This window comes from Takifugu rubripes, chromosome 14 (genome assembly GCF_901000725.2).
Source record: "Takifugu rubripes chromosome 14, fTakRub1.2, whole genome shotgun sequence".
Lineage (NCBI taxonomy): Eukaryota > Metazoa > Chordata > Actinopteri > Tetraodontiformes > Tetraodontidae > Takifugu > Takifugu rubripes.
The window spans coordinates 2,216,656-2,235,740 of record NC_042298.1 but is presented as its reverse complement, the minus strand read 5'-3'; the positions used below and the strand labels follow the sequence as shown (position 1 = coordinate 2,235,740).

General features: G+C 48.0%; 2 protein-coding genes across 3 annotated transcripts in view; both read right to left on the bottom strand.

Annotated features, from left to right (window-relative positions):
* gpc3 (glypican 3) overlaps nt 1–10,196 on the bottom strand; it is a 66,659-nt gene extending 56,463 nt beyond the window's left edge. Inside the window, exons 1-2 of one of the 2 annotated variants that reach the window (XR_003890795.1) lie at nt 9,721–10,196; nt 2,125–2,286 (exon numbers count right to left, since the gene is read on the bottom strand). Coding sequence is in view for 1 of the 2 variants with exons in the window: in XM_003970124.3 (XP_003970173.1) it covers nt 2,125–2,286; nt 9,721–9,877 (319 nt within the window). In the remaining variant the exon portion in view is untranslated. The remainder of the gene's footprint in view (nt 1–2,124; nt 2,287–9,720) is intronic. The other variant, XM_003970124.3, reaches the window with a different exon arrangement.
* A 2,807-nt stretch (nt 10,197–13,003) lies between these two features.
* On the bottom strand, nt 13,004–18,577 carry cab39l1 (calcium binding protein 39, like 1). Its single transcript, XM_003970107.3, has 9 exons — nt 18,177–18,577; nt 17,574–17,714; nt 17,326–17,490; nt 17,131–17,249; nt 16,153–16,321; nt 16,013–16,072; nt 15,872–15,937; nt 15,641–15,784; nt 13,004–15,564 (listed from the first exon to the last, which is right to left on the bottom strand). The coding sequence occupies exons 2-9, from the start codon at nt 17,685–17,687 to the stop codon at nt 15,373–15,375; spliced, it is 1,029 nt and encodes a 342-aa protein (XP_003970156.1). The 5' UTR covers nt 17,688–17,714; nt 18,177–18,577; the 3' UTR covers nt 13,004–15,372.
* Nucleotides 18,578–19,085: the final 508 nt, after the last annotated feature.

Sequence of the window (19,085 nt, the reverse complement as noted above, 5' to 3'; positions counted from 1 at the left end):
AAAGGCTCAGATTCGGAGTGAAGAGTCCTGCGCAGGTTTATGGGCCCTCGTTTTCAACTAATTTAAACGCTCAACCCGCTGAGGGCAATTAGAGTATATGGAAACGCTGCTGTTATGATCCCACTAATGTGTCTTCAAATGAAATTCAAGATTTTGTAAGAAAAAATAAGACAATATCAGTGTTTTCATGCTAATGTAATTAGCTAAAGCTCATCACATGGGTAAATGGCACCTGAGCGAGCGGGGGCAGGGGAACGCTTGGTTAGAAACACATATTGTCTTCCTATTTCCTGTTATTGATCTTAGAAAAGCCTAACGTTAGAACAGATCGTCATCTTTGTGCTCAAAAGACAAAGACAGGCAGGACTATTACTCCATCTATCGCCCCGAGAAGTCAGCTTCAAAAGGTGAAAATCTCTGGTGTATTCAAGCTTGGGAAAGAGAGAAAGGCAGGTAGAGCAGAGGGGGGGGTTGTGCAGGGTTGGAGAGAGAACTGGCAGATTAGAGATTGAGAAGAGGGGAAGCCCTTTGATCTTTGGCAGGAGTGGGGCGCCGACGAAAAGAGACGGAGAAGAAGACTGCAAACAAGACATGCTCTCAATTCCCAACAGGAGCAGAGCAGCCGGAGAGAGAAAAGTCAAGTCGACTGAGCAGCGCGGAGACGGAGAGAATCACTGAATTCGGAGGACTAGAAAGGGAGAGACGAGAGAGCGAGCGAGAAGATGAAAATGAAGTAGAGGAAAACAGATAAGACCAGGACGTTAAAAGGATTTGAGTCCAGGGCTGTTTGGGGACTTCTCCCAAGCCCTCTGCTAAAGCAATTAGCATCGAACCCCTTCTAGGAAAGTGCAGCCAGACCGCAGCAGCCGTCTCTAAAGCAGTTTGTAGCAACCAAGTCATGCAACCGCCCCCCCCCCCCCCCCCCATTAAACCCCACGTTTTAATTGGCGCGTCACAGCGGCGCCTCGGCCTGTGTTTCACAGGCGTCAATGTGCGGCCTCCAGCGTGCGGGCCAACGCTCGCTTTAAGTGGAAACCTCGAGGGGGTGCACACGGTGGCAGCGCTGGTGGGGGGGCACACAGAAAGTGAAAACAGCATTGTTAAATGTGTGGTTTTAGAAACACTGCACCGTTCAGAGGACGGGAACTTGTTAGAGTTACTGGACTCGCCACCGCTGCACAGAGTTGCTCCCAACAACCACAACAATCTTCTCTCCAGCCTTTGAAAGACTATAAACTCTTTTCCCAAGAATGTGGGTATTATTTTCTTTAGCGGCACTGAAGCGGCTCCGTGAATGTGCAAAAGCAGATCAGCTCGAAACAGTCGCCACTCCCGTGCTCGGATGTTGTCATGGCTGGCGTTGGTGTGAACCCACCACTCTCATACGCCTCCTGCTGTCGCCCAGCTAAACGTGGATGAGTGCATGTTCCAACCTTTCCTCGACACGCTCGCTATCGTCGCATTCATTAGCGAGTCGCGCTATAATTGCTATAACGTCCCCCCACCCTCACCGCCCACTGCAGTGGAAATGCAACTCAGATTTAAAAACTCCAAACTGGGCTGAGAAAAGAAGGGGAAAAGGGCTTTGGTCCCAGCGGACGCCCTCGTGCAGCTCAGCAGCCCTTCAGAAGACCCCCTGCCTCCACGTCAGTGTCACACTGGCCTGTTATTTTGAATTCTTCCGATCGCCCCCCCTTCGGTCCTATCACTCCATCTCTTCTGACCTCTCCCATCTGTAAACAGATTCCAGGACCGCTGCTGACAGTCCTTTTCCCCCGCCTGGATAACTGGCACCACTGACTGCAGTGCACCAAACTCTCAGGAGACCCCCTCTCTCTGGCTCCCCTCGACAGCCACACGACACCAAAAGTCACTTTAACGTGCATCCCTGTCACTCCGACATTTAGCCGAGCAGCCATTGAGCATCCGATCGGTGTCTGTCTGCATCATCCTCCTTTTTTTACACGTGACTCACTTGTCTGGGGGAGTCGAGCCGCCGACAACAGCATCAGCCGTCAGTTACCGTCTTAAAACAGACGCGGCTTCTCTCCTGCCTGCTCTGTTAAAAGTGTGTTTTGTCAGCTTGAAAACAGGTGTGGACAAACCTTCAGCAAACTGTCTTACCTTGGAAAATGGCAGCATTCTGGATGATGAGCCGCTTGAGCTGAGCACTGACAACCTGCAAGCCCGACTCCATGTTGCTGCGTGCGGCTACCTGATAGCGCTCCTCCATTTTCTTGGAACAGCAGGTCGGCCCTTTGGTTTGGCAAACCTGCAGATCAGCACCTGGCAGAGGATCAGCAGAGAAGTGTACATCAGCAGAACGTCACCGGGAATATTCATCACGGGAGATCTCTGCGACTCACCATAATTGAACTGATCATTTCCCACCTCATCAGGCTTTGACATAAAAGATCAAAGGTGTACTTGCAGAGACAGAGAGCTGCAATGACGCACAGCTCGCAACCCGCTTTCATCTCCACAACTGAAGGAAAACAGTAAAGAACACACATTTCTGTACCTGACTTCGGCTCCTTCGCCTTTTCTATCTCCCTTTGATTGGGGCAGATGTACTTGAGGAAGGCGACATTGGGCCGACATAACCAGTCAGCACAATACAGGCAGAGAATGGAGACGTAAAAGAAGGTTTACCAAAGCCAGGACCACGAAAACCTATTACAACTCAAACAGCAGTGATCAAGGTGACGGCAGCTGCTGCATCACAGCTTCTTAGTGGGGGGAGGTTTTTATGTTGATGCACCAAAGGAGCTTTTCCATGAATAAACCACTCTTATTATTTCCACTATTTTGATGCTGTAAAACAATAAAAAGGTTTTGGAATTTTAGAAAAACGGCCTGGATGAAAGGATATGTCTTTTCTCTCAAAGAGCACCGGCTGCTAATTAGCTTAGCTCCAGTAGTGAACGGTGAACCTAGTCTGCTTCTAACATTATCAGATAAAATCAGCAGCTCGAAACAGTCCAGTTTACATCCCACTCACATCAGCACATCAGGTTATTTTAGCCAAGGTGACCAACGAGACAAAAGAGTTCAAAGGTCAGCATTCAACAATGAGAGAAGGCTCTGTGGCAGAGAATTATGGGAAGTGTAGTTCATTCTAAATGTGTTAATATAAGAACCACAGTCCCCTCCGAAGGTGCTGTCTGAGAGCCTGAGCAGGTGCCTAAGATGTGTCTTTGGAAGAAAAGCTGAGAAAAACTTTGAAAAAGAACAGTCCGAGGGTATCGTTACGCTGCTACAAACAAACTATACATCTGCAGCTTATTCCCAAACCACATCGATGCACATGACTTCACAGAGACATAAATAGGGCACGCACATCTGATGGTTAAATACAAAGATGAGGCCCCCCTCGCTCTCTCTCCACATACAATGGTTGAAAGCTTTGGAGGAGCCTGAAGTCGTAATGTGCTCTCCAGTTACTGTATATCTAGGAGTCGTCTACTGGATCTGCTGCCTGAGAGACGTCACTGACAAGGGCCTGATTGATGGCGCGGTAAACAAATATCTGGGGAGTCTGACGGCTTCAGCCGCCGCAGCTCTGGATGCGAAAGGAAAAGAAACAATGAGAAAGTGATTAATCTGAAGGGAAGGCTTGGATCGTGAGTGCATGTAGAGGACTTTATCTTCAGATAAATACAGAATATCTCTATTGAGGCCTCGTCTCTAGGAGAGCGTCAAAAACAAAGCAATGAGAACAGCGAGTAAGCTAAGCCAGCAGGAGAGTGACGAGAAGAGAACGATCTCCTTAGCGACGCCCTTCATGGCCTGGGGGGTCTAAAGACAAGAGACAATGTGCAGTTTTAATATCTTAGATTAGCAAAGACAGAGGATTCAAGACAGATAGGATCAAGGTAATTTCACACGGCCAAAGAGGGAAAAGCAGCGAGCTGTCAGTCGCAGCGAACTGCAGGCGAGGTGACGCAGCCGGTGCAGACCAGAGACGGGGATTTAGCAATTATCCTCAGCAGCAACAGACAGTTTGTCGCTTTGCAGATGATAAATACATTTCATTACAGAAGTTCCACAACAAGAAGAAAGGAGGAGAGGATTCAAGAGGAAAACGATTCCCCGCTGAGATTTGCAAATAATAAAGTCACGGCGTCTAAATAAAGCTTTCTTTCTGACTGACAGGTCACGCGGGAGTTAGCTTCCTGCTCTTTTTTTTTGCTTGAGGCTCATTGCTCCTTTTCCCTCCCTTTCTTTTCCTTTTAGTAGCTGTCGTCCTTGCACGCGCTTGTGCTGCGCTAGTTTCACTTCACCTCCCTTGCGTTTAATAACAATTAGGCTCTCAGAACACCTCTCTAGTAGGCTGATGTTGAGTAATTAAAATGAGCTATTATCTGTGTCGTGACCTGTAATTCTCCCACAGAATCAGAGACAGGAGAGATGCAGGGCCGCAGACTATTTAAATGTAAATTTCCTCAACAACAAAGCTTATCTGAGGCTTTTAGACTCTTGTATGCTTCCATTTACTATTTTCTCTGCCATGACTAACAAGTCTACTGCTTAGAAATACGTGCACAACATCTCTACATATGTAAATACACATCTGTCATAGAAAACACTTTGCGCATGCTCTGTTTCTTGTTAGCCGAATTAATAACGGTTATTTTAGTAAATTCCAAGGGGAGGGACTCATTAAAATTCCATGTTTGCCACAGGATCATCGCGTGTCAGGGTCTCGGTATTGTGCTACCTATCGCTCAGCTCTACACGTGTGTAATCAGGACCGACGGAGAAGATCCTCACAGCTGAAGGTTGAACGGCTGTGGAGGAACCCAGCAGGGGTTCCCTGAGTGAGACCAGAGGAGACCCCCCCTCACCCTTTTAACAAGCAGGGGAACGGGGACAGGCGGAGACGCAGATCTGTAGTTTCCCAGCACCAATTAGAAAGCGAAAACTATGCAAGTTTAATGATGGAGACCACAGGGAAAAACAAGTTGTATAAAGATATAGAATATGTTAAAAGCTGCTCATTATGAGCATAAATTATATATGAACTACCAGTGTCGATTCGACACATGTGGGACTCCGGCTGGCTGCCTCCCCGGGGCAGAAGAAGCCGGTGTCACTGTGCAGAGGAAGGAAACGAAACCACCACGGCGGAATTTACAACGGATCTAAAGAAATCTCATATCTGCTTTAGAGGCAAGTCACACACAGGTTGGTGCTCCACTTTAAATTGGTTCAAAAAGTTGAAACAAACTGTGTGTGTGTGTGTGTGTGTGTGTAAAAAGACACATTTTCAAGGATGATGTGTCTCCAGCCTAGCAGACGCGTCCCATCCCTCCATTTAAGGAGAAGCTGACACTCATCTGGTTCCTCATCCCTCATTTCCACCTGATTTGATGGTGGGTTCAACAGGAACCGCCGGCCTCCTCTTCACCTGTGGGCTGTGCAGCCACCAGCGCCGGTCCTGCAGCTGCTCCGCCGCTCCGCTCAAGCCTCCGTTTCTGAACCGCTGCAGAGGGATAAAACACCTTTTGTTTTGCCTGCTGGCTCCACATGGAGCGTTATTCGGATTCTGACGCGCTCTCCTGCGGACGTCTCTGTGAATCAGCCGCCTCGCCCACACGGCGCTCTATACCAGCGCTGGCTACTTCACGTCTCCCCGCCACACCATAAAAGCAGATCTTTCCTCGGGAGAATGGCAGCGAGTAGCGCTCAATATTTAAATTTCCTCAAGCCTTAAATGTTACAACCACACAACAAGCTCCTCATGTTTACATTTCCCTTACACAGTTAAAAAGTAAAATTCTAAAGGATATAACTAACTGATCGTCTCATCTCAAAGATGATAAAGCTCAGAGGCATGACAAGGAAAAGAGGAACAGAAGTGTGGTAAATGCAAAGGAACAGACCGAATATTTGATGCTTTTGATGGTGGAAAAACAGCTCATTAAGACAAAAGTAAAGAAGCTGAGGCTGGTGGGAATCCTGCGCTTTGGGCTATCGCAGCCTCTTTTGAGCATTTCCCCCTTTTACAGCATGACCCTACATGCTCCCTACGCAAGGCCTTCTCTCAAGAAACAGTTAGGGTGCAGAAATATCCAGCATTGTAACACCCGGTCCTACCAAGGAACGTTGAATATCTGGAGTAAACATGCAAAAGAGCAGCTGAGAACCCGTTAACGACCAGGTGACAGCAAGGAAATACAGCTGACAGGAGACCCCAACAGGGCTGGCATTGGTTAGCGACTCATGCTGGCAGGACCCAGCGCTAATCAGTAGTCTTGGGATCACCCACAGTTGCTACGAGTTGAATATCCTCTGATTCTGCAAGAGCAAGAGCCAGTAATGACTCTTAGAAGGATTGCATGGTAACAGACCGAGGAACGGAACGGACCGTGATCAAGACAACCAGTGGTACCACAGAAGAAGCTCAATTTGCTGCTAACCCATTAGAAGACCCTGCTTAGAGACTAACCAGCCCTAACCAGCAGCTGAGATGAGGATGGACAAACGAAAGCCTCAAACGCTCTGGCCCAAGTCCAGAAGGAAGAATGAGTTGGATGCTATTGACAGAGATAGAAGGTCCTAGAAGGAGAAGGAAGGTTGTAATGTTATGCAGGCTAACTGACAAAGCTATGAAGGGCAGAGCACCTCAGGTGAAAATATAAGAAAGAGAAGTCTCCTTGACAAAAAAATAAGAGTGGGCGTCTCAGTATCTTTACAATATCTGGAGGAATATCTGAGTAAGATTTACTCTCATGGCTGGAAGCCCAGACAACATGGAACCAATCCACCCACCTGAGCACCCTAGACACAAGACCCCAAACATGGAGCAAGGTGGAGTATAGCATGCAAGGTCAACCAGCCACTGGGCCCAATGGGCTTCAGTATAGGCATTTTAAGAACACTCTTGGATTCCTCAGATATCTATTGAGTCTTTCTTACAGCACAGAACAATAATATGTCAGATAATGTGGTGAATAACCATCTACAAGGTCTCGCATTGACCCAAACTTATGTGCTAGGAAATAGCTCAGGCGACCAAGATGCCTGAGCAGCTCTCGCTGCCGACCTCAAACGTGGTGGAAGGATTTAAATATGACCCTCACCGAGCTACGGGACCCCAAGGAGAGAGGAGTTGCTCCTAATCTTGAAACAGGAAAGAAGTGGAGTCCACCAGCAGGGACGTCGTCGGCAATGTCCAGCAAGGCAACGGAGGCGTAGGCTTCAGAACAAAAACACCCACCTGGCAAAAGGCAACACCCAGCAAATGCCGAACAAGAAGAGCGGCCATGACAGGAGGAAGCAGCCAGATGCTCCGCAGCTGTGAGACAAGCTGGATAAGATGGGAGAGCGTAGAGAGGAGTGAGCTTTGGGACATGGAAGCAAATACCTGTGCTGTCCTGCCCCCACCAGCAAACCTACATCTCTGGCTTGGTGAAGACCCTGCAAGCTTCCTGTGCAGAGCTCTTGAAACCCTCGAGCACATCTTGGTCAGGTGCAAGACTGACCCAACACAAGGGAGGTACACCTGGGGGCACAACCAGGTGTCTAAACACTTAGCAGCTGAACTGACAACCCCCATATGACCAGACCTGGTCCTCCGGTCCGAATCTCACTGACACGCATATGTCATCCAATTGACAGTCCCTTTGGAGGATGGAGTTGATCAGGCATATCAGAGCAGCTGAAATAGGGTTCAGGGGCTAGGTAGCTAGATCAACATCAAGGCTACTTCAGGAGGGGAGAGTCAGGGGACAATCTCACAGGAGGACAATAAAAGCCCTGGCTGAGACAGCTGGAAGGAGCTTCCACTGCCTGGGCTGCCAAGACTTCCAGCTAATCACAAGACGCCCACCCAGGCTTGATCAACCCGTGGTGGGTCTGCCCACCATGGTATGATGCTGAGGCACACGACCGATGATGTGTCCTCCTGGTAACGTTGGTACCCGTTAGCTGTCTCCAAGGAACCTTCTCAAGAAACAGTTGTGGCTCAAAAATAGCCGGGATTGCAACAACCAGGCCTTATAAGGAATCACTGTCTGATGATAATGAGGATGATGGTGAGGATGGTGATGACAGCTTGGTCTCATGCATTGAACATGCCGCAGCGCTGATGCTGACGGACACACACACGCTCTTTCATCACAAGCTGCGCGGCGCCACATCTGCAGCTGAGCCCCACCAACGCACAACCTTTCAAACTGACCTTCAGGCACTTTTAACAAAAAACAAACCCAACATATTAGATTGTGGCGACGCGGTTGTTTGCGGAGCCTGCTACACAGTAATCTGACAATTGTTGATCGATCTCAATTATAATTTGACCGCCAGTCCTTTTTCTGTCTTTGAGGCGCAACTCTTGTCCGTGCACGGTTTGACGCTGCTGGAGAGAATCATTTGGTGAACTCAATCAGAGCCACAAGGTTGACATCACGTCTCTGCGGATTTCAGGCCCCATTGTTATGAAAACCTTTGTGTTGTGAGGACATTCTCGACTTTACTGCAGCACAGCAGGCAGTGCCATGTGCTGTTTGCGAAAATAAAAGAAGATTACGCACAAATATGAGGTTTCAACCATCGTATCAAGCGTAACACATTTTCTGCTCACGTATTTCACTGAGTCAGAGAAGGTGCAGATATTTTGGGTGGCATCAGTCCATTTTAACTTGTTAATATCAGTCTAAATGCGTGCGTGAGCCCACATTGGTTGTATTTTATTGCACTGCTTGCATCAGATTTAATCACACATGAAATTCATTATTGTGCATTTTCCCCCTTTGAATTTAATAAAACTGTGTAGAAAATGCCATCAGCACAAATATTATGGAATCCAAAATTATATCACCCAGTAAAAAGCGTCGTCTTCAGAAACCATCGCTTCCATTTGAATCTTTTCTTGAGTTTATTTTTTTGGGGGGGGGCTGTCTGTCTTTGTGCTGCTCTCATGTGTAAATTGTGCGTCCGCCTGGCCGTCACTGGTGCTTCATCATTATTGCCATTATTGTTCCACCATCACTTAATAAAATCAAAAGCAGCAGATTAATCAGCAGCAAAGTGGCCCTGGGCTTTGTGGGACTGTGTTAAACAACCTGCCTCTTAACTGGCCAGGATGAATTATCAGCTCCGGCCGACTGCTGCATCGATTTCCAGTGTGAGTAATGAGTTGGAGCTGCCTGCGAGATACACAACTGCTCGGGCTGATTCTTCAGCCACGCCACCGAGACAGCTGCGGCTCATCTTCCTTACGTTTGAACTGGATTTTCATGACGCTGATGATATCTAATAAAAGAGTAAACACCATCTGAGCGCTTGGCAACAGCCCCGGATCTCTCTGATATCTGATTGGTGCCAGTCAATCAGGTTTACGCAACATCGAGTCCAAATGGAGAAAAGGTACACCTGGAGCAGATGTTGGTACCGACATGATGCTGGAACACAATGTTAACATTTACGGACGGGGGGTGGGGGGGGGTCATAACTAACAACCAGATAACTGTAACAATGTTGCTACAAACTAGACAGAATCAACCAAATCCACATTCACGTATATACTATTAATTGTGACTTGGTTGAAACACAACTTGCATCTTTAACTTGGTCAGCAGGGCAGTTTTGATCGTGTTCTAGGCGGAATTTCATCCCAGATCTAAGGTCAACTTTTATGCATCACTGCGTTCATGATCCGATGTTTGCAGACCGGAGTTTGTGGAGGAATCAAGGCTGAAAGTGGAGGGTCTTTACCTGACACTGGGCTTTCCGGGACCAACTTGGAGCCCGGGTGCACGGAGTGAAACGCCGTGCGCACCTCCTGACAGTTGGGCACCTGTCCGCCGAGCAGGGAGCAGAGCTGCAGGAAGACGCACAAGAGCAGCGCGCCGCGGGCTGGAGGAGCGGACATGGCGGCCGAGCGGCGGCTGGCCAGGTGGGAGGAGAACCGCAACTTTCCGGCAACACGTTCAGAGTTTCAGGACGAAGCCGTGTTTGCGCTGAAGAGGTGAGGGTGCAGCTCCCGTTTCAGCTCGGATCAGCATCTTTCCCCGGTTTCCAGAAGATATTTGGGGGATGAACCCAACACTCCGCCAGGAGGGTGCTCGGTTCGGTTCGGTTCTGCTTTTCCGCTGTTGATAAGTTGTGATTCCGTCCACACCTGAAACACTCTCAGCTCAGACGCACGAATGAACTGGCCCCCGAATGCATGCGCGCCCCGCGCCGTGTGCGCGCCTACGGAGCCCCCACCTCCTCCCACCTCCTCGGGTACAGCAGCGCTCCGGCGGCAGATAGTGAGGCTGCAGGAGCGGAGCTGCGCTCCTGCTGATGCTGGAGGGGAAGGAGCCACCATGAGGCTGCGGGAGACAGGCTGCGCTTTAAAAAAGGACTCACACGCGCTGAATGCTTCAATCAAGTGTTTACCTTTTATTGTTCTACACACAGGAAGTGGAGCAAGAGCACAAATTGAGTTTTTTAAAGAAGGAAAATGAGCACAAGCGGTCAAATTTAATACTGAACCAGCACGAATACAGGTCAATGGCCCAGTGGGAGTTTAGATGGCATTATTTATCTGAGGTGACAGTTTATTATAGGCCCAACAAGCTTTAAATAGATGTTATAATTACGTACAAACGGCGCCACCTAGTGGCCTGTTGGCCCGCCGTTTGTAGATCAAACCTCTGTTAAGACTTCAAAAAGTTCATCAATTTATAAAAGCATGTCAGAGGAACTTCTGTGATCATAACAGCTGGCAGATAACAGGAAGTTGCTGTGCACTTTGGAATTCTGATGCCATCTGCACCCCCCCCCCCCCCCCCCCCCCCCCCCCCCCCCAAAAAAAGAAAAACAGTTTAAAAGAATAGTTTAAAAACAATTTCATTGAGCCGACGAGGACGAACAGGCATCTCCGTGTGAGCCTGAAGTGAAAATAAAATGAAATGAAATCAAAGTGCTCTTCCTTTTGGCGACACACCTGAGAAGAGGAGAGCTTTGCGTGGATTTGCACAGCAGGAACTGGCAGAAGCTGACAGCAAACCAACAAAACTCCCCGTAAACCCATCAGAATTCCACCTTCAGGGTAAAGAGGCGGCATGAAGACTGAGGCTGGATGCAGACCCGCCTCTGCTCCATCATCACTACTCAATACCCTGAACTCTCACACAGGAGGCTGGAACAAAAATAATAACAGTGGCAACTGGAGACGTCAGTTAGGACACTATCAATGACCTCCTGACCTGAGAGGGGATCTCGCCAACACCTGATCCACCGAGGAACGTAATCACCAGTCCTCCAGCCAGAAGGGGCAACTAGCGCAGTAGATACTGAGCTACTTCACTAACTACACTAGATGCACCTTAGCTGGTGGACCGAAGGTCTCCAGGAGGCCGATCCAGGCTGCAGCACCTGAAAGGGTCATACGTGAGGGGGGGGTCATCGTAACTCTGGTTTGAACCACCGAAAATAATAAATGTTGGCAGGAAAACACATGGAAATACGCAGAAACTCGTTGAACATCGGCGCCGTCGCATTAGAACCTGGTTTCAGATATTTTGTTTACGCGAGATTCGGTTAAAACACAAAACAACAACAAAACCTGGGGGTCTTTTATCCATCAAACACGTGGTTTGAGCTGGGACTTTGCCTCGTGTGGCTCGTACGAGATAAATGACGGGCTGTTTTACAGAGCCGCTCCCTGCCTTGGTGAACCTGGAGGAGCAGAAACGGGGAGAGATTTCCCTACCTGGTCGTGTGATCTAGTAGATCTAGTAGATCTTGTGGAGTTTGGATTCCGTGGAGGAGCTCCTGCATCGCCACCTTCCCCCGCTTGTGTCTCCGCTGCCCGCCGATCGCCTGTTTGAACCCACAAAAAGTTCTGCCATGCATGAAATCGTGAGAGCATCTTTTCCTCCTGTTTTCTCTCTTTGTGGGGGTCGCTCGGGGGTGATTGGGGGGGCAGGCGGCGTGTTTTCCGTGTAAAAGTCCTCCTCCCGCCCGGACGCTGCTGTGCGGGGTTCTGGTCCTTTTCCTCCGGAGTCCACGTCCGTGTACAACCCACTGCTGACCCAGAATCTTCGGACTGGTTCTGCTGGTACTTTAAGCCTCGGCTCGGCTCACGCAGCCGCAGGTTCGCTGGTCAGAGAAACCCCGAGGAGGGGGGTTGTGACCTTTAACCCCTGTCAACCCTCCCCCCACATAATCTAGTCCTCACTCTGAGCTCTCTCTCCCGTCTCCACTCATATGTAGGCGCTATTTTCCCCCACAGTAAGGTGGTTTTTGGACCAGTCCGGCTCGATGTGACCCTGACCGGCCCTCAGACCCCCCCCCCCCCCCCCCAGGGCCACGCCATCGGCTGGGGGAGCAGGTTGCTGCGTCATGTCGCTTTGCTTCTTCTCTTGCATGAGGTGGGCTGTGTTTATCGCCCAAAACTGTGGAACCTTGAAACATCTGATCCGAGGTATTGATTGGGGGGGTCAGGGGGGGCTCCGTTTGCACCTCCTGGTATGGCGGAATGTGTCCCAGTGTTCCGGGTGCGCTGAGCTGCACAGTTAAATTTTGGAGGAGGGGTGATTTTAGGAATGCTCATTTCCATGCAAGCACGGAAGAACCGCCAGATTCTGACCGGATCATTGATTATTTATTGGTTGTCTATGTGAGATGGATGGTCTTCTAGAGAGTAAAAACTGTGGGAAAAGGACCTCGGGCAAAGAAAGAATACAGATCTGTTATAAAAGTTACGAGATAAATGAGTATCTGAAATAAAACACAGTAGTTAATTAAATGCAATTACTTCCTGTGTTTTCCTTACTAATGCAACACATCAACAGTTTTCAGTGGGCCTTATATTCCTCCTGCATCCATCAGGAACAAAAGGCCAAAAAGGTTTTAAAAGAGCAATAACTTTATTGGGTTCGAGCCACCTCGTTTGTCAAAGGTCAGAGACGACCTTTAACTCCGCCGTCAGGGTGTCACCGAGGTCATCGGCCTACATTAAAAGCTAAATGGAAGGATTAAGTCACCCACACAGACACAACCAACATTCAGGTTTGGTTTTTTTAATTTAATACCTGCGTTCACACTTTTTAATAGATTTATGTACACACACACACACACACAATCCACCTCCGAGTATAGACATTTTATTTCGTTGCAGAAGAAAAGGAAAGTAGAGCAGTAACAAAGGCACAGCAAATATTTAAGGAAAAGTTCTGAATCTTGTAGCGGTCTTCTTAAGCAAGCAGTGTTAACTTTCTACATGAGGTTTTAATATAACCACAACAGGAGGAGGTAGGTTTACACACGCCATCTAAAGGGGCCTGCCTACCAACACCGCCCTCTGGTGGAAAGCCTGTGCGTTGCAAGGCCCTTTACTACTCATGCAGGACACGTTTTACGTGTTTCTGTGCACATTTATATTGTCCAATTTGGAAAATATTGCCCGAATCTTTCATTCAAACTGGTTCGAAAGCCCCTTGATCAACTAAACAATGCCTGACTTGCAAGTTCAAATTATTGAATATGTCTAAAGTGGCTGTGGAGAAATGAGTTTCACCATAAAGACCATGTTGAAATGAATTTCCACAAACACACAAATCCTGTCAACTCTTCTTTGCTTTGGTGCATAAAATAAAGAATTGTGAGTTAAAACAATGAAAATAAACACAAGAAACAAATGAATAAACAGGCTATGGGAGGAATTTACACACTGGGTGTGTCTGACTATAAATCCATAGAGATTCTTTCACTTTCCATATCAAGTTTGGTTTTACAAGGTAAAAGGTCATTCCTTAAATGCCTATCTTATAAATGCATTTATATAAAAAGGTATTTTTCTGAAGAATTGGCCACACTGACCCACATCCCCAAATCTACAATATATCAACTTAAAATGGGAGTTTTCCATAAGGAAAAGCTGGGAATGCAAGACGCTCACATCCGACTGTTTCTGCCTCATTACATTCTGGGCTGCTCACGCCACAGAGAAATTTATAAATAAATGATTATTTGGTAAAAAGAAAATCCTAACGTGAATTCAAATCCGATTCAAATGAGAATTCTTTTTCCTTCAAGGGTCAGGGCTAAAATTTTAAACACCACTCAATCAGTCAAAACCTCCACAATAAAATTAGAGAACACGAATATAGAATTTAAGAGAATATGTGAGAAACCCTGGATATGCATGTGCAAACTCTGAGAAGGCCGAGCTTTTCTTCAAACTCCACGTCTCGGGTCAGAGGCAACGGCTAAAGTAAGGCAAACTGATTCAAAAGCAGAAAAACGAATCAATTATGCGTGTGACGACTAAATTCAGTGCTCCTCCCAAAATAACCCCAGCCCTCTGAGGACAGCGTGTGTGCCGAGTGATGGATCAAATATGTTACAGTGGATTCTACACTGCTCACGACAGCACTTTAATCCTTTACGGAGCAGAATAGCTTCAATGCTAAGCAGCTAACTGTGTGGCCTCCAGGACAGCGCAGGAGGGTCCGAACGCTGTGCAGTGCTCAGGAACAAACGCCTAAAAGGCCACATATCAAGTAGAAAAAGTCCTCTGTTAGATCACTATTATACATAAATTTTTGTTCAGCCTCTGAGGATGAAGTGAAGCTCTGGGTGGGATCAATGGTTACGACCATGGAGGGGGGGGGGGGCTACTACCCTGCAGCATTATTTGATGCCTTGTTTCTATTTCAGCCTCACTGAGAGTAGACGCACTAGTCAGAGCACAATTAATTGATTCCTCTATGGTTTTGATTTTCTCTTCCTGTGTCAGCTAATGCGTTGGCAAGTACAGCACAGCGGGCTCATTTCTGACCTCTGTGACCCCCCCACGCACGCAAGCAAAGTCCTTAAAACGACCCATCGGTCACCTAAAATCACCCTGGAATCAGCATCCTCGTACAAACCCAGATTTCCAATGATCAAGTGAATCCCAACACAACTTCTGTCCAACACAAGCTGTGACAATCAAGGCAAAAACTCTGCAGAGTCCAACTATGTTCAGCCGAAACAATTATGGTACACAATCAACTATTTACCAGGAAAATACATTGGAAAAGTAAAATATTTACTTCACTTCAGCCTCTTAAACTATAGACAGGCGTTACCTCTGAAGGGGTTTCTAAGGGATCTGCCAGCAACACATGTGGAGAGGTAACATTTGAATGGTCTGATGTTACACCAACAGACGAGCGTCTCACAAAGAACAGCTATTATTTAATTTACACTTCTGGGCTCCCTTCAAAGGCTGGATGGAGACCACCTCCCCATCCAAATTCTAAAAAGAGCCAGAAGGCCAAAGGAGTTATCGTTGCATTTCTTTATGTTTCGCAGTTAATATTACAATGTACTGAAGCGCATCTGGTCGTTGTCCTCTTACGACTGGCGCGGCGGTCCTCCCTGCCAGCGCTAGGCCTCCTCCGGGGCCGCGGGCCTCTTCAGGTCTCGGATCTGCTTGATCAGATAGTTCTTCTCGTCACAGAACTGCTCGTCCTCTGCCCTGTCAGTCTGGAAGTGGCTCAGGAACTCCACTAGCTTAGTCTGGTTCTTCAGCAGTATGTCCAATACGGGCTGAGTTTTGTTTGGGTTTGCAACAAAAACCTTTGGGGTGGAAACCAGACGTTGTCTCAACTGGAAAAGTGGGAGCTGGAAGAAGTGCAAATGAAGGCCGCTTTACCTTGAAGACGTGGAAGGCTTCAAACTGGATGTTCCTGCTGTTGTCCCTCAGCAGGTTCATCATCAGCTTCAAGTTCTCGGGTTTACTGATGTATTTTGTCATGACGGTGAAATTGTGTCGGTCCAGGAGAAGTTCCCCAAGGAGCTGAAGACAGACAGAGACAGCGCGTCATTTGTGTAGCTTTGCTAAACTCCGACAGAAGCCTGCCGGCGCCCTCGAGCGGGGCTTTACCTTCAAAGACTGCCGTTTGGTGACATAGTTTTCAGAATGCAGGAGCTTCTCGTAGTCTTTAAACACCTGATGGACAGTTTGTTCTTAACTCCAGGGTGGAAAAGCCTCAACAACAATGACCAAAAGACACTCGTAACTCACCCTGTCGTAGTTGTTCTCTAGAAAATCTGCACACATAATTTTGTGTCTGGTGAGGAGGTCCTGGGGGGCAACAAGGAAGAACCACGGTGTTTAACAGACGATCGCAGACAAGGAGCAGTACCGAGGATCTGAGAACGGACCTTAAATGAGGCAAAGGCGTCGGAGGCGATGTCGAAGGTGGAGAGCTCCACGTAACGGAAGAAGCAGAAGAATTCTTCTGAGAAGAGCACCGTCCGGGCCAGGGGCTCGTGGCGGAGGCACTCCCTCAGCATCATCCCGCAGTTCAGCGCCACTTCTGGACTCTCATAGCTGCACACACACATACAGATTTATGCTGAGAGGCAGCACAAGATGGGGCAGATTATACACTGACGCACATCTCATGTCAAACGCTTGTCGTCAACAGAGACCCCCTGCTGCCTCACACTTTGCTTTATTTTCTCGTTCCCATCAAACTGGACACAGAACCAAAACTCCAACCGGCAGCTGGCAAATGTGGTGCAGGAGAGAGGAGAACATGCCATCAACAGGGGGGAAATTCATGGATTATTCCTACAGGGCAGCTGAACTGCAGCCAGTCACGCCGACGCTGTAGAGACGAGTGCTTTGTGTTAATCAGCCACATCTTCACTGTGCACGGCCACGCTGTTGGACCCAGAAACCCATCGGATGGATAGTGATCCGAACCTGGAGGTGGGTCCTCCTCGTGGTTTAGTGACAGATTCCTGCTGTTCTGGTTCAATTTCGTCCCCTAAAGCTCAACTATTCATTTCACTTTTGAAGTGGCTGTGATGCCGATTCAGGATATTCTCAGACGGTCTGGATCGGAGCCCACGCCCCGTATCGGGGCGAGTTCAGACATCCCGCGATCAGGCCGCTGCGTCATGGCTCTGGTGGATCCTTCCGTCCCGACAGGTCGGTTAGTAGCGAAAGCAACAAGTTTACGCTTGTATCCCCAGGAGTTGTCAAAACACCGGCGGACAATATAGGACGCGGCATGTCATGCGGAATGAAAAACATTTATCTCGCAATGGGGGCCGGAGTCCTGATCTCAAACTGGAGATTGTCTGGACTCGAGGCTGCTACACTCAGAGTTCAAACAAGCCTGCACGACGTACCCTTTCAGAAGCATGAAGAGGATCTGCGAGTGCGCGCTGATGTACTCTACCGTCGGCGAACGGGCGCCGATCTGACGTCTCACGATGTTGCTGAACAGATGAACCACATCCTTCTTTCCCTGTAAAGAAAAGCACAGATGTCGACGCACCGATTCGCCTGTTGTGACAAGTAGAACCGAGGCCCGAGCGTCCCACCTCGAAATCGATCCTCTGTAGGTTCGCAATGAGATAAATCAGCAGGTCTGTATTGTACAGCTCCTGAGCCAGCTGAGCGACGGCTTCGGTCTGAGGCTCCTTGTCTCCCGTCCCTGAGAGGACCTCCTTCAGTGAAGCCAGGTTCTTGGACACCTCCTCTGCAACCTTAGGGGCCATTCAAAGTTAGCAGCATTAGTCGCCTTGTGGAGCTAAATGTCAGACAGCAGGCAAGGACGACTATTGCTGACCTTTTCACACTTCTTGTCTGCAGCGTCCAGCCTTTCCATGTGTGCAATATTGTCCTTTAAAGTCCTCACTATTTCCCCGGGACTCTTCTGAGACTTCCCAAAGGAGAACGGCATGGCTGAAGGCGATCTGGGTCCAAATGTCTGACGAAACCAAACACGTTTGCGGGACTTAATTCGGCTTCCTGGAAGCACTTGCAGCAGGAAATTGCAATAGAATAAAGCCAAGAGATCTCGCTTGCAGAGATCTGTTATTTTGCGGACATGCAAAAGTAGACTTTTATTCATTTGATAGAAACACTTGCTGCTTTTACTCTCTGAGCCGGTCTCAAACAGCTAGTTAGCCCCGGCCAACAACTAGTGATCAGCGCTTAGGTAACGTTACGTCAAGTGTAGCTAACCCTGGTTCGACCAGGACATCACAGTTCATCGAGACCTACATTTATACTTCAGTCAGTCGTGGCATTATTCTCGGGAAGTCACCCACTGATCGCTGGCTTCAAGTTGGACAACAAGTAAACGTGTGTCCGCACATGCACACAGCAGGCAGACACACAGCAGGCTAAAAATCCACAGAAACACACAGTTCACCTCAACAAAACTCACCAAGTAAACTCCCGTGGAACGATGGCTGGTGGCTGAACGTTAGCTAGGAGGCTAACAACTCGTCCCGACTTACTTGCTTTCTTTCTTTCTTTTTTTTTGGTCCACAGGGAAACTAATTGAAATGTCGGCAGCGGTGAGTGAATTTGTAGCTTTCGCTGTCCGGCGATCAAATCGTGCCTCCGACTTCCGCGAACTAAAGACCTTCGGAAGCTGTGAAACTTATGAGCCTCTCTCCTCGTCCCCGTCTGTCATCTAACTTGCTAGCTGCCTGCTTCTACAGAGAAAATGCTGGGCTGGCCTGTCTGACAACTTCATTTCCCTGTTCGCTTTTGTTGAACCTCCCGTCCTCTCTTCATCCCGGGGACACTGGGCGGGCATGTTTTGCTCCGCCATTTGACTGACAGTGACATCAACCAATGGGGTGCGCTATTTGACGCTGGGGATCCTCCCTCTTCTACGTCATGAAACTACAAGACCCGCCTCCTTCTCTCCTTCAAAAAGAAAGTTTTTTTAAGAGTTTAAAAGATTCTTTTAAGAAGAAATGTAAGAGATTCTTTAAAAAAAAATACATTTTACAGTCACAGATAGTATGATCATACACACGTCATACTGTAGGTATAAACCCTAATCTTATACACACAGTAAATGCAGGTATGTGACTGACTATACAGAGTCACTATGAAATCCAAACAGGAAAAGGATCAATACAGGTTAAAGCGCTCAACATTTGACGGAGAGGACATGATAGACAACAACAAATTGCATCAAAATGTGTTGATTCTTTAAATGACTGACGAGTCGCTCATCTTTGCAGCACTAAATTAGCTGCAGAAGTAGCTAATTAGTAGTACAGACCACCCAGGCATGTGATGGTTAACAAAGTCTTCGTCCCACCGGTGCTTTTTCCTC

What these genes read in the sequence shown, in the direction of transcription:
- cab39l1 (XM_003970107.3), bottom strand. Translation starts at nt 17,687, where the DNA reads ATGCCGTTCTCCTTTGGGAAGTCTCAGAAGAGTCCCGGGGAAATAGTG. An exon ending in TACAGAGGATCGATTTCGAG is followed by an intron (nt 17,250 to 17,325) that starts GTGGGACGCTCG and finishes TTTTCTTTACAG; the next exon opens with GGAAAGAAGGATGTGGTTCA. An exon ending in AAGCCTTCCACGTCTTCAAG is followed by an intron (nt 15,565 to 15,640) that starts GTAAAGCGGCCT and finishes TCCACCCCAAAG; the next exon opens with GTTTTTGTTGCAAACCCAAA.